The following is a 15,530-nucleotide window of genomic DNA, read 5'->3' on the forward strand; positions in this document are numbered from 1 at the left end:
AATTCCTTCCCCATTTTCTTTCCCTCCCTTTTTTGACATCTCCACTCCCCTGCTCCCCTTGGTTTATCCCTTCTGACTTTCTCAATAGGGTTAGATAGAGTTTTATATCCCAATGAATATAGCTACTCTTCCCTCTCAGGGTTAATTCCACTGAAAGTAAGGTTTAAATATTAACTCTTAATGCTCTTTTCCTCTCCTTCTTATAATAGTATTCATCCCCTCCCCTTCCCATGTCCTCTTTGTGTGTAATAGATTTTCCTATTTTTCTTATTCATTCAAGTTTCTCTTGGTGTTATCTACTATTTACCCCCCTCTTTCCCACCCACCCCCATATCATCTTAGACCATTTAGTACTCCAACCTCTCCCTGTGAATAATTCTTCTAATTAGTACAATAGTGGATACTATAATAGTGAATAGAGTTCACGACAGAGAATTACACATAACATTTCTCCATATAGGAATACAAATAATTAGGTCTTATTGAAGGCCTTAAAGAGGCATATTTAAAAAGTAAAAGAGTTTTCTTTCTTTCCCCTCTGTTTCTTATTTACCTTTTCATGTTTCTCTTGGTTTTTGTGGTTAGATATCGAACTTTCCATTTAGTCCTGGTCTTTTCTGTGCAAATACTTGGAAATCTTCTATCTTGTTGAATGCCCAAACTTTCCTCTAGAAGTAGATAGTCAGTTTTGATGCATAGTTGATCCTTGGTTGTAGACCCAGTTCTCTTGCCTTTCTGAATATCATATTCCATGCCTTGCGGTCTTTTAGTGTGGAGGCTGCCAGATCCTGTGTGATCCTGATTGGTGCTCCTTGATATCTGAATTGTGTTTCTTCCTTCTTGTAAAATTTTTTCTTTTACTTGGAAGCTCTTGAATTTGTCTGTTATATTCCTGGGGCTTGTGTTTTCAGGGTCTAGTGTAGATGGTGATCTATGGATCCTTTCAATGTCTATATTGCCCTCTTGTAGAACTTCGGGGCAGTTTTGCTCAATAATTTCTTTTAGTATGGAGTCCAAATTTCTATTTCTGCTTTTTCTGGAAGACCAATGATTCTCAAATTGTCTCTTCTAGACCTGTTTTCTTGGTCTTGTCAATTTCTCAGTGAGATATTTCATGTTTCCTTCTATTTTATCAGTCTTTTGACTTTGCTTTATTTGTTCTTGCTGTCTTGAGATATCATTGGCTTCTACTTGCCCAATTCTTGTCTTTAGAGACTGGTTTTCTGCTATAATCTTTTGATTTTCCTTATTGATTTGGTCTATCCTGTTTTTCAGCTGTTTGATTTTTGGTTTCCAATTTGCTTATCAATTCTTTTGATTTGGGGGCATCTTTTTTAAATTGCCCAATTCTAGCCTTTAGAGACTGGTTTTCAGCTATAATCTTTTGTTTTTCCTTTTCAGTCTAGTCTGTTTGGTTCTTCAAGGCTTCCAAGCTGGTCATTTCTGGTCTTCAGTTTGCTTATCAATTCATTTGATTTCTGAGCCTCACTTTCCAATTGCAAAATTCTGCCTTTTTAACTGCTATTTTTTTTGCCAGATCTCTTCCATCTTTCTCATAATCTGAGATTTGAACTCTTCAAGAGCTTGTTACCAGTTTTTATTTTGGGGGGAAGGTTTGGATATGATTACTTGTTTGTTCTCCTCTGCTGTTTGCTCTGTTTGGATTTTTTCTGTATAAAAGTTGTCGAGTGTTAAAGATTTCTTCTTGATCTTTCTCTTCTGGGGTTCTTGTGTCTGGCTTGCCATTGTTAGCCCTGTGCCCTCTCAGCTTTATCCTCACGTCCAGGGTCCATCTGCGCTCTTTAGGCTCCTGAGGTCTCAGGTCTAGTTGTTCTCAGGGTCAAGTCTCCTTGTGGTCCCCTTGCTTGTTCCTCTGCCTGAAGCTTGTTTAACAGTCTCAGGGTTCTGGTTCCACAGTCATGCACCCCTCTTCACTGGGTCCCCACCCAAGGTCCGTGCCTGTGCTCAGGATCTATGTCTGCACCTGAATCCGCATCTGTGCTTAGGGTTTGTGTTCAAAGTCCACGCGTTCTTTAGCCTCTTGGGGTCTCAAGTCTTGCTGCTCTCAGGAGCAGGCCCTGGTGATCCCAGGTAGCTGCCAAGGACTTAACGGATGCCCTAAACTTGCTTTAACTCTTGTGCACTGGCTTTGGCCCTGTAGGTGGTGTTGGGGGGAGGGGCTTGCTCAACTAGCATTTTAGTGAGAGCTATTTCACCCCCCTTATAGCATGGAAATGCCCGAATCCCACGTACCTTCAATGCTGTGCCCAGTTGTGGGGTCCCTTCGTTCATCTGGATTTGTTTTTATGTCCTCTTGAGGTTAATTAAGCAGCTGCTTTTTACTCTGCTGCCATCCTAACCTGGAACCTCACATATGTATATAATTCTTAGAGAAAATAGTCTAATTCTATTCCTTCCTTAAAATTTACTATTATATTTAATTAGAAAACTTTTACTGAAGTCTTATTACTTTGTCTAATTCTCTCCTTAGCAGAATGCTATCCCTATATTATAATTTAACCACAAGTTCAGATTAAAATTGTAAGATTTTTATACTTGCCTCCTATTATAATAACTCAGAAATATTCCAGAATCAGTCGATTATTAGATTTAGTATTGTACTTATAAAACTTCCAGAACATGGGATATTAAAAGCCAGGTTTAGGGTTAACCAGGTAGGTATATTTCCTGTTCAGAAAGGAAATAGTACAGTGGGGTAAGTAAGGGTCAAGAGGATCCTACCTTAGGCCATCCCAAGGTTGTTCCCTTAACTTTTCCTGGAAACAAACATACCTCTAGCAGTTCTGAGACTGGAATTCATTTTCTTCTCATTTCTGCTTTATCAGACCACAAGGTTCAGCTCAGATGCCACTTTCACAAAGTTTTCCTTAATCTCCTAGTTGTTAATTTTTTTCTCCTCCAAATTACTGAGTGTTTACTTATCGGTATACTTACTAAATTCCTCCCAATCTCCCCACCCCACCCCAAAAACGAATGTTGGTTCCTTCAGGGCAGAGTGTTGTTCATGTTTCCCATTCTGCATAATGCTCTTCTCAGAGTAGGGTACTTGGTTAAATTAGTTGTTAAGATTTATTGAGCCCCATGCTAAGTTGGATACTGTTCTGGGTACTTAAAGTTTATGAAACCTTTCATTAGGTTACAGGAAAAGCATGTGAAAGACGAGCAGATTGAACATTGGAAGAAGATTGTGAAAACTCAGGAGGAATTGAAGGAACTTCTTAATAAGGTGAGCTGCTTTCTGATGATGTCATTGAAACTGCCATGACCCAAAGTATATAAACTCAGATTTGGGAGGAACTTTTGCCATCTGATTTAAACCATCAAAGGAACTCTCCACTAGAACATGCCCGCTATATGGCCATCCACATTCCACTTGCTACCCTTGAAAAATTCCTGATTTCGCCAACATTTAGGCGACCTCATGATGTAGCAGTTTGATCCGGAACAATTTTATTTTCTAGATGGTGAATTTGAAAGAGAAGATCAAAGAACTCCACCAGCAGTATAAAGAAGCATCTGAAGTAAAGCCACCTCGAGATATTACAGCAGAATTCCTTGTAAAAAGTAAACACCGGGATCTCACAGCCCTTTGCAAGGTACATACAGACCTGGACTTAATTAGGAAAAATTCAGCATGACTTTATATGGAGGTGAACTTTTATAGTGAGGCCCCTTTTTTCCTATCCTCACCCTGGAAATGGGGACCTTGGAGAATGGCTAGTTATTCATCAATTTCTTAAAAATAAATGAGGTCTAGAGCAGGAAAATGACTTGCCGAGATTTATGTGTCTATGTACCCTTTTTAATCCTCCTCTTGTAGCATTTCACCTTCTATCAGGATGCCAACTTCATGCTCTCTCGTTTGGTCTTATCCCCTTCATTAGTTTAATGAAATTTAATTTAGAACCCCTAATCAGAACCCTGACTTTCCTTAAATTAGAAGGCAGCTTTCTAGTTAACTTTTATAAGCTGATCAGGAACCTAGTATTAATTAATGTCAGCTTCACAAAATCATGGCAGTCAACATACAGTATCTGAACCAAAGACTTTGACTCCTCCTGACTTTGATTAGATTCTGCCTACCTCTTCATATTAGTTGTTTTAGTCTTCTTGTAAATAAACTAATCAGTGATGGACAAACTATGGCCTGCAGGCCAGAAGGGGGGGGGGGATGGGGCTGAAAATTCTATCCCTCCAGGTGACATTATTCCTAATCTGATGAATACATTGAGTAAGATACAATTCAATGAAACCTTGAAAGAGTTGCCTTAGAAACAGATGGACAGATGAGCATTTCCTTTCCTTTGGCCCCCTCTTTAAAATGTTTGCCCATCACTGAACTATTTGATTATCTTACCGTGGCTTTTGTGGACATCTTCCCATGGCACAACAGTGATCCTGGGTTCTGAAAGGATACTCCAACAGGGATCAAACTCTTAGAATGATAAGATTCATTAAACATCTATGTGCCAGACACTAAGCCCATCACTTCAGGATACTACCCAAGTATAGGCCTAGTGTCTGGGGTCTAGTCTAGCTAAACACAAAGTGGCTCATCCAGAGAAGGATGACTGGCTACTTGGGGTTGGATTATTTGGCCATAGCATGAAATTAATAAAACCATAGAGATAAACTGCCATTACATTTCATTTGACCAGGAATATGATGAATTGGCAGAAACACAAGTAAAACTAGAAGAGAAGCTACAAGAGCTGGAAGCCAATCCCCCAAGGTATGAGTTCACATTCATATGGTGCTGGATCATGTTTTTTTGTTCTTTTAAAGTTCAAGAATCCTGATTATATTTAAGAAAAGATGCTAATAAGCATAGCAACAGTTTATACAGCTCTTGAAGTGGGCAGCAGCACAAAGATCCATTCAAGGCCTTCTAATTCCAAGGCCAGTGCTAATTTTTGTTTCATTTCATTTTTGTGCAAACTTCTTGGAAGCGTGACTTGTTTTCTTTATCAAATAGTTTTTAATAGGAAATGATAGAATAAAGTATTTTTATTTTGTAATGAAAATAGGAGTTAAGATACGGGGTGTGTAGATCTAGAGCTTGTTCAGGTTCCATATTTATTATATATATTTGTGTGCAGGCTACTTGACACCATATAAAATAAAATAATACTAGTTTATATCTATATAAACTTTTTGTAAAATTAAGATTTATGTAATGGTATTTTCCTCATAAATACCCTTGTGAATTTGATAGTACAAATAATGTTATCTCCATTTTACATATGAGGAAATTAAGCCTCAGAAAAATTAAGATGAAAAATAACAGAACTTATATAGTGATTTAAGTTTTGCTAAGTACTTTACAAATATCTCATTTTATCATCACAACATTCCCTGAGTGTTAGGTGTTATTCTCCCCATTCTACATTTGTGGAAACTGAGGCAAATGGAAGTTAAGACTAGATATCAGGTCTCCCTGACCCTCAGCCCAGTGCTGTATCGCTGTGCCACCCTGATCTTAGATTAATTATCTCATACCTAGTTAATGTTGGAGGTAGGCCCAAAAAGCAGCCAGTGCTAGGGAGGAAGATAATAATGAGAGGAACAAGTGACTGATAAGAAAGTGGCCAGAGTTAAATCCAGAGACAGGACTCCTTCTCCTTTGCCTCTCTCTTAGCCATTTCATCAAATAGACAGAAACAATCTGAAGGGTCAGCTCCAAATATGGAGATAGTCCAGTTACCTCAGAATCGCTCTAACAGTCACATTTTTTTGTTCTTATTTTGCAGTGATGTATATTTATCCTCAAGAGACAGGCAGATCCTTGATTGGCATTTTGCAAATCTAGAATTTGCTAATGCCACACCTCTGTCTACTCTTTCTCTTAAACATTGGGACCAGGTAATTCCTTCATCACCTCTCATTTGTATTGTCTATAAAATGTTTCCAAGAGAATGGGCTGTACTGTAACTGTTTAAACAAACTAAGAAAAAAAACTCCCTTGAATCCACAGCTGGAGAAAGAACACTTCTTGTGGCCACATATCCTTTGAACTGTTAGGAATGGACTCTTCCCTAAATACTCTAGGAAAATGTTAGGTTTTGCTCTATTTTTGCCCCATAGTCAAGTTTCCTCTCTAAACAGAGGATTTGATTGGCTACATCATACTAAATATTTTCAGCCTTTTAATTACATTAAGGGAAAGCCTCTGTTATCTGAAGGTTCAACTTATTTATAAAAATAATAATTGGGATTTTCTACAAATCCATCACTGAATTTTACTTAAGGATAGAATGTATTCTCCTAATAGGTTTGTACACTCAAGAGACATTTGACCCTTTCCTTAGAGAGGAATGTAAGAAACATTTTCAATGTTTTCTTAGTTTGGCCCCCTGGTAAACTTACAAAAGGGCTTATTCAAAATGCCGAGAAGGTCAGTCAAGAACTAAAACCAGTTAGTAACCCTTAGCTTCTGCTAAGGACAGTTTTAAGCTGTGTCTTTCTAGCTATCTACTCCATTTTCTGGGAGAGTCTGTGTTTTGGGAATAGAATTGATTTTGTTACTAGCTTAGTCATGTAATTTTGACAAGAAGCTCCTCTCATCTGAACTCCAGAGGTGCTCCTAGGCCTAAAAGAATGAAGTTATAGGTGTCGTAATATTTTAGGTTCTCTGTACTCATATGGGTGGTGTGTCTTTGTGTAGAACACCATCTTTATTAGGGGAGGTTCAGAAACCATATCCCACTAAAGAGTGTGCAATGGTTACTGGCTGATGGGAGGGGGAAGATACCTTACTTCCTCAGTCCCTCTGCTGTTCTTCACTTCCTCGCCAGCAATATCATTACCATTTCAGTGACACTGGCACATTTCCCACCATAGATAATATGTTGACTTCAGGTTATTTTAGAAATGGCAGAACTTGGTACGAGTGACTGTTCTGGCTGGTAGGAGAAAGGAATGTTCTCCTTTGTGAAAGTCTAAGGATATTGCTTCTCCCCTTACTTTTAGGATGATGATTTTGAGTTTACTGGAAGTCACTTGACAGTGAGGAATGGCTACTCCTGTGTACCAGTGGCCCTTGCTGAAGGGCTGGACATTAAATTGAATACAGCAGTTCGACAAGTACGTTACACAGCTTCTGGTAAGTCACCTTCAATCGGGGTATGAAGGATTTCCTTATATTTTATATGCTTTAATATTTTTGACTAAACAGAGAAAGTATTTCTCTGTGCTTTGTCCAGGTGAAGGGTTAGTGTTTTCCCTCCAGGTTTCTGCTACATCATGTGGGGTAGAGGGAACTTTGGTACTTGAAGATGATGCTGTCAAAGTGCACAATCCAGTAGGTCCTACTAGGAGGGAAAGGCTTTAGAGACATCACAATACTCCACTTATCACAGAATTCTGACCTCTATAGAGGATACCGTCTTTTTCTTCCATAACAGAACACCTCTCCATGAAATACTCTTTTTTTCTGACACTCTCTCTTAGTTTCTTTTTAACTTATCTGAACAGTTTTCTGCCACCTCCTTTGCTGACTCATCATCCATGTTCTGCCAGCTAACTGGATGGGGTTTCATCCTACATCTTCTTGATTTCCTCACCCCCTTCCATCATTTTAGTTATCATCTTTATGTGTATGACTCACAAATCTAAATATCAGTCCTATTCTCTCCCCTGAACTTCATTCCTATATCACCAGTTGGCCTATTAAACATTTCAAATTGGCTGCCCTAGAGACATCTGAAACGTATCTAAAATTGAATTCATTTTCTTTTTGCTTCTCCCTGCTTCCCTATCCTTACTGAAGGCACCACCAATGTTCCAGTCTCACAGGTTCCTACTTTGCCATTATCCTTATTGCCTTCCATATTCTTCCTCATCTCTCATCTCCAGTCTGTTACCAAATCTTGCCACTTTTATTTCTGCAACATCTCTCACATCTCATCCCTTCTTTTTACTAACAACTGCCACCTTAGAGTACATCCTCATCACTTCTTGCCTAATTATTGCAAAAGTCTGCTAATTGGTCTCCCTGCATCACAGTTTTCTCTATCCCTGGTCATCCTATACACTGATGCCAAAATGATTTTCTTTAAGTGCAGGTCTGACCATACCATTTCCTTATTTGGTCAACCCATTAGCTCCTTGTTGCCTCTCAGAAAAAATTTAAATTCCTCACCATCTGACTTCAACCTACTTTTGCAGCTTCAGTGACCATTACTCTTCTTCCTACACTCTGTAGTCCTGCCAAACTGACCTTCTCTTTGCTATTTATGCATGAGAGTACCCCATCTCTGGTCTCATGCCTTTGTACTAGCCATCCTTGCCTCCACTCAGGGAATGTACTCCCTCCTCATAGAACTCATTTCCCTTTTCCTTCAGGATGCAGCTTAAACTGAAATGATGCCTTTCCTGGTGCCCACCCTCCTAAAGTATTTAAATTTTTTCTCTTTATTTTTATGCTTTGTATACTTAACCATGTACTTATTGTCTCCCTATTAGAGCACAGGCTTCTTGTGGGTAGCAAGTGTTTCATTGTACCCCTAGACCATAGCACAATGTCTAGCCCAGAGTAGGCCTTCTATAAAATGTTTGCAAAATGATTGCTCTCCTGATCCCCTTGCAGGCATTATGTGTTGTTATGTTGAAGGTAGAACCCAAACCAGAGAAATGGTACATCCTTGATGGTTGAAACCTGGTCTGTGGTAGTGTAGAACCAGATACTGAATTTACATGAATGTGTAATGTGGCATTTTTGGTCTTTTATTTCCTGAGTCTGAGCCCTTATGTATAGGTTTTTAGGAAATTTGTGACATTACTAGTTTCACACTTTTGAAGAGATGGAAACAACCTATTGTTCCTCTCCCTTTAGCACTGGATAACTTATTGTTGGGGGAATAGATAACATGTTGTAGATGGCAGTCATTAAAGGCCATAGTTAGCTGCTTTAACTACCCTTACCTTTCCTCCCATTTGTTTTTTAAGATTCTCTGCATGAAGATCACTGCAAGGGCCCACTATTCTTCATCATCTCCCTGTTGAGAGATGACCTTGAAGAACAGCCCCAGGCAGCTGAACATTCCTAGACTCCTTGCTAAAGAGAGGGATTTGCACACATATCTTATAGTGGAAGGTTGGGTTTGTTGTGGGTTTTTATTTTTAAACATATGCTTATGTGCTCCCACATCTTCAGCATTGAAGGTCATATACAAACTGATTATACCGATGTTTAGTCTCAACATTGTAATAAGGTCTACAGGTATAGGGTTGCTCATTATAGGTAACTGAGTCCAGTAGCATTTTTGTTTCTCAAACCCCTTTCTTTAAAAGCTCTTTGCGCATAATTCAAAATTGTCCTCCAGAATGGCTGGACCAATTCACAACTCCACCAGCAGTGTATTAGTGTCCCCATTTTGCTGCATCCCCTCCAACATTTTTCACTTTCCTTTGCTGCCACATTGGCCAGTCTGCTAGGTGTAACGTGGTACCTCAGAGTTGTTTTAATTTGTATTTCTCTAATCAGGAGGGATTTAGAATACTTTTTCATGTGCTTATTGATAGTTTTGATTTATCTTGTAAAAACCGCATATTCATGTCCCTAGACCATTTGTGGATTGGGGAATGGCTCCTCAAACCCCTTTCAACAACAAACTACCATGATAAAATATGGTGGGAATCCCAGGGTAATTTATTATACTGTTACATATTTTTTTACTTTTTAGATTTATTCATTAAGGCTTTGCAAAAAAAGCTCCAAATTAGATTCTTCTATGATTGTAAATGTAAAGTTGATAAATGCAAAAAATAATTACAAATGTTTTGTGCGGTGCATTCCAGAAGAGTTGAAAGCGGCAGTTTGGAAACAATTTGATGTCAGGCTAAAAAACTGCAAAACTCATTGTGTTTAGTTGGAGTTTGATATAGTTACTGGGCAAACACCAAAATCACCGTGTAGATGTTTTTGCGGGTTTGAATCACTGCAGAGACAAGCATCTAATGCTTTAAGGGTGGCACGTGCTTGTTATCACAAAAGAAAAATTTTTGTTCCATGGATGGGCAATTTATTGCTTAAGGCACCATTAAATGGCAACAAGGGAACACTGCCTGGCACACAGTGAGTACCACATAAATGTCAACTCTTATCATTATTATTAGCATCATCATCATCATTATCACTGGACTAAGGACTTTATAAGTATTCATTTTATCAACCCTGTGAGATAGGTGCTATTAAGATCTCCATTTTGTAGTCAAGGAAACTGAAGCATACAGAAATTAAGTGGCCTGTCCATGGTCACACAATTAATAGGTATCTGAGGCTGAATTAGAACTTGGGTCTCCCTGATTCCAAGCCCTGAGCTCAATCTACTCTACCAGTAGGTGCCTAGTCATTTAAAGAATTTTTAGCATGAACCCTTCAACCATCATCACAAATGGAAATTTTGCAAACTGTTGATGTTAGACCCTTTCCTTGGACTTAATTTGTACACTTTATTGTCCTTATCTAGAATAAGAAGGAGTTAATAAATGTCAAGATGTATTTGGTGCTTTAGGTTAAATAGGGATATTGTTTTTATTTCCTCAGTTCTGATATCTATTGACTTTTGCTTAATTTGGGCTACATGTTGAGCTCCTTCATCCTTAGTATGTCCCGTTTCCTCCCCCCCCCCCCCCCCCCCCCAATCTTTGCAGGATGTGAAGTGATTGCTGTGAATACTCGCTCTACCAGCCAGACCTTCATTTATAAATGTGATGCTGTTCTCTGTACTCTTCCCTTGGGTGTACTGAAACAGCAGCCACCGGCTGTTCAATTTGTGCCACCTCTTCCTGAGTGGAAAACCTCTGCAGTGCAAAGAATGGGATTTGGCAACCTAAACAAGGTAAATATCTTACACATATGGAGACAGACTGATTCTCCCCAACTTCCTATTCATCTGTAACTCATTGACTGGGAGCTGGGCACTGGAGAGAAGAATTCAAATCTCGTCTTCTTTACATTCTGAAAGTAATTAATCCTTAGTCCCCTTCCCTCTTGGAGTTTAGCATAGGAGGATAAGATGCATACAGGTATTATGCAGTATTAGACCAGAATAACTGCTAAAGTTTCATGGAACATTTCCCTCATAATAACCCTATAAATAGATAAGGAATGTAGTAGTATTTCCATTTCTCAGATAGGGAAAGCCCAGAAAGTTGGTGACCATTCCTGGTTATACAGATAGTGACTCTCATAGTTGAACCCCAAACTCATGATTCCAAATCCAAGGCAGCCTCCCCTATGCCCAGAACTCTGCATTGCCAGGACATACAAGAATGGTACAGAAGTGGAGGCATTGGCTACAGCCTTTTGGGACCAGTTCTACATCCAGTGGCATGTGGAATTCTTTGGGATAGGAACCACTGGGATTTCTTTAGCTGTAGCCAGATGCTAAGAAGTGAAGAGGGACGCTTATTCGGGTGAGACTCTTGCTCCTTGGCACGAGAGACTACCCTTTGTGGTTCATCCTCTTCATTATCAATTTTTGGTTGTTGGAATGCCTGACTGGAGATAATCGTGCACTGGTGAGATTCGCATTCATGGTCTAGCACAGTGGTTCCCAAACTTTTTTGGCCTACCGCCCCCTTTCCAGAAAAAATATTACTTAGTGCCCCATCACATACTATCACTGCCCCCTTACAGTTATTCACCACCCCCAAATTCACCTTTGGCCATCACTGCTCCCTAGATCGCTGCAGCACCCACCAGGGGGTGGTGGCGCCCATTTTGGGAATCACTGGTCTAGAGGCACTAGGATTAGGACTTAGGGTATTTTTAGCTAGGTGATAATTTTCTACCTCCTTCCTACATTTCTCATTTTAATATCTCTACCTTCCTGTAAATAAAGCTACTAATCAGCCTCTGACTTAAGACAACAGCCTTTTTTAACTCATAAATTTAGTCAAACTATTTTTAACCCTTACCAAAGGAAGAGAATAGTTGCCAGGATGGTCTTGATCTTTTCTGGCAAGGCCCTACTGTTTTAAGACTTTTGAGGAAAATTGGTGACTGACCTTTGTGTTCTTTTTGTCACGCCAGGTGGTTTTGTGTTTTGACCGAGTGTTCTGGGACCCAAGTGTCAATTTGTTTGGTCATGTCGGCAGCACTACTGCTAGTAGGGGAGAACTTTTCCTTTTCTGGAACCTCTATAAAGGTAATTTCACTCATGCTTTCTTCTTTCAAATAATGTTTTCCTACAGGACTGGCACAAACAATTACACTTATTCTAGGGCTTTGTTTGAGCATGCTTTTTTCCCCTTGTTTTATTTAAATTAGGTGGTAAGAATAAAAATATGTTATTTTTAAAAAAAGAAAGAATGAAACAATAGCAATCTTAAAAATACGTTTAAGCAACTCAAAAAAGAATAATAAATGGTTTCATGATCACTTCTTCCCAATTACTAGGATTTTAATTCATCTAAAATTCACTTTGTTTTTTTTTTTTTAGTTTTTATCTATTCTATTCTATTCTATTCTATTCTATTCTACGCTGTGCTATTCTATGCTATTTATTTATTTAGAATGTTTTTCCATAGTTACATCATTCATGTTCCCCCCCTCCCCCCCCCAGAGCTGACAAGCAATTCCACTGGGTTATATTTGTATCATTGTTCAAAACCTATTTCTATGTTATTCATATTTGTAATAGAGTGATCATTTTAAGGCAAAATCCCCAATCATATACCCATCGAACCATGTGATCAATCATTTGTTTGATCACATTTCTTCTGCATTTGTTTCCACAGTTCTTTCTCTGGATGTGGATAGCGTTCCTTCTCATAAATCATAAAAATTTAAATCGGTTTTGTCCTGGGTCATTGTATTACAGCTAGTAGAAAAGTCTTATCACATTATATTATGTCACAATGTATCAGTCTCTGTGTATAATATTCTCCTGGTTTTGCTCCTTTCACTTTGCATCAGTTCCTGGAGGTCTTTCTAGTTCACATGGAATTCCTCCAGTTCATCATTCCAGCATAGTAATATTCCATCACCATCAGATACCATGATTTGTTCAGCCATTCCCCAATTGAGGGACACCCCCACGTTTTCTTTTCTTTTCTTTCTTTTTTTTTTTTGCCAATAAAAAGTGGGGTATTAGTTAGAGAAAATTACAAAATGTAAATTAAATGGTTTTGATTATATTAAACTAAAAAGCTTTTGTACAAACAAAAACAATGTAGTCAAAATCAGGAGGGAAACAACAAATTGGGAAAAAATCTTTATAACGAAAAACTCTGACAGGGGTCTAATTACTCAAATATACAAGGAGTTAAAGCAATTATATAAAAAATCAAGCCATTCCCCAATTGATAAATGGGCAAGAGACATGAATAGGCAATTTTCAGGTAAAGAAATCAAAAGTATCAATAAGTACATGAGAAAGTGTTCCAAATCTCTAATAATTAGAGAAATGCAAATCAAAACAACTCTGAGGTATCACCTCACACCTAGCAGATTGGCTAAAATGAAAGAAGGGGAGAGTAATGAATGTTGGAGGGGATGTGGCAAAATTGGAACATTAATGCATTGCTGGTGGAGTTGTGAACTGATCCAGCCATTCTGGCTGACAATTTGGAATCATGCTCAAGGGGCTATAAAAGACTGCCTGCCCTTTGATCCAGCCATACCATTGCTGGGTTTGTACCCCAAAGAGATCATAGATAAACAGACTTGTACGAAAATATTTATAGCTGCGCTTTTTGTGGTGGCAACAAATTGGAAAAGGAGGGTATGTCCTTCAATTGGGGAATGGCTGAACAAACTGTGGTATATGCGGGTGATGGAATACTATTGTGCTAAAAGGAATAATAAACTGGAGGAGTTCCAGACGAACTGGAGAGACCTCCAGGAACTGATGCAGAGCGAAAGGAGCAGAGCTAGAAGAACATTGACACAGAGACTGACATACTGTGGTAAAATCAAATGTAATGGGCTTCTGTACCAGCAACAATGCAATGACCCAGGACAGCTCTGAGGGATTTATGGTAAAGACGCTACCTACATTCAGAGGAAGAACTGCAGGAGAGGAAACATATAAGAAAAGCAACTGCTTGAACGCATGGGTCGGGGTGGACATGATTGGGGATGTGGACTCGAAACTACCACACCAATGCAACCACCAACAATTTGGAAATAGGTCTTGATCAAGGACATATGACAAAACCAGTGGAAATGTGCAATGGCCATGGGTGGGGGGAGAGCGGGGGTGAAGGGGAAAGTAGGAGCATGAATCATGTAACCATGTTAAAAATGATTATTAATAAATGTTTATTAAAAAAAAGTGGGGTATTAAAAACTTTTAGTCTATTGTTTTAGTGATTACTGCTTTATAGTACACCTAATCTGGTACTGTTAGGCCACCATCCTTCACATTTTTTTTTTCATTATTTCCCTTGATATTCTTGATCTTTTGTTCTTCCAGATGAACTTTGTTATAGTTCTTTCTGATTCTATAAAACAGTTTATTGGTTGATAGGTATAGCACTGAATAAGCAAATTAATTTGGGTAGGATTGTCTTTTTTATTATATTAGCTCAGCCTACCCATGAGCAATTAATGTTTTTCCAATTATTTAGATCCATTTTTAATTGTGTGAAAAGTGTTTTGTAGTTGTGTTCATATAATTCCTGTGTTTTTCTTGGCAAATAGATTCCTAAATATTTTAACTTCCTGCCAAGTTGTGTTAGAAATAATACAGAAATGCTGGTGATTTATGTGAGTTTATTTTTCATCCTGCAACTTTGCTAAAGTTATTTCCACTAGCTTTTTAGTTGATTTTCTAGGATTCTTTAAGTAGATCTGCAGAGAGGGATAGTTTAGTCTCTTCATAGCCTACTTTAATCCCTTCAATTTCTTTTTCTTTTCTAATGGCTGAGCATGCTTTTTAATCTGTGAGGTTTTCTTCTGACTGAATTAAGCTTTGTTCCCATCCTTGGGAAGGTATCCACCCAGCTGCCTACCCCAGGGCCAAAATCCTACAGATTTTTACATAGTTCTCTTGAGTTGCACTAAAGGGACTTGGACACAGCCATACAATGTCTGACCAAAAATCATTACACATGCAGCCTTGTTGAGCCTCTCCTCTCATTTGGAACTTGAGAAAATCCAGTCAGGGCTGAACTCTGAAGTATTTCAGACTCAGCAGTCATTTAGTCCAGGCCCCACCTGAACAGAAAACCTCTTAGTGACATCCCTGAGCAGTAGCTGCCATGCTCAGCTCAGCCCAGGGACATTTCCCTTATATGGAGCCAGGCTCTGCCATTCTGCTACTCTACCTAGTCACCTCTTATTCTGCCCTCTGGGGTGCTATACAATAGACCATCCCAGAAAATAATCAACCTGTCTGGGGCCCAACATTTTCAGTATGGATGCTGCTAATTACAAATGGTTCTGTGCTCCATTGAAGAGTGTCCCAGAATGGCTGGGTACTGCTTAATCATGCTTCATTTGCATTTTGTTTAAATGACTCAGCTTATTGGGAAGCAAACTGGCTTTTTTCCCCTCTAGA

The 15,530-nt window shown here is 38.8% G+C and overlaps 1 protein-coding gene across 1 annotated transcript in view; it reads left to right on the forward strand.

Moving 5' to 3' along the window:
- Nucleotides 1-15,530, forward strand: part of KDM1A (lysine demethylase 1A) — a 104,336-nt gene that overhangs the window by 81,583 nt on the left and 7,223 nt on the right. Inside the window, exons 11-17 of the mRNA XM_044668719.1 lie at nucleotides 3,157-3,247; nucleotides 3,483-3,617; nucleotides 4,680-4,753; nucleotides 5,772-5,883; nucleotides 6,991-7,123; nucleotides 10,675-10,862; nucleotides 12,059-12,173. Coding sequence (XP_044524654.1) covers nucleotides 3,157-3,247; nucleotides 3,483-3,617; nucleotides 4,680-4,753; nucleotides 5,772-5,883; nucleotides 6,991-7,123; nucleotides 10,675-10,862; nucleotides 12,059-12,173 — 848 coding nt within the window. The remainder of the gene's footprint in view (nucleotides 1-3,156; nucleotides 3,248-3,482; nucleotides 3,618-4,679; nucleotides 4,754-5,771; nucleotides 5,884-6,990; nucleotides 7,124-10,674; nucleotides 10,863-12,058; nucleotides 12,174-15,530) is intronic.

This window comes from Gracilinanus agilis, chromosome 3 (genome assembly GCF_016433145.1).
Source record: "Gracilinanus agilis isolate LMUSP501 chromosome 3, AgileGrace, whole genome shotgun sequence".
Lineage (NCBI taxonomy): Eukaryota > Metazoa > Chordata > Mammalia > Didelphimorphia > Didelphidae > Gracilinanus > Gracilinanus agilis.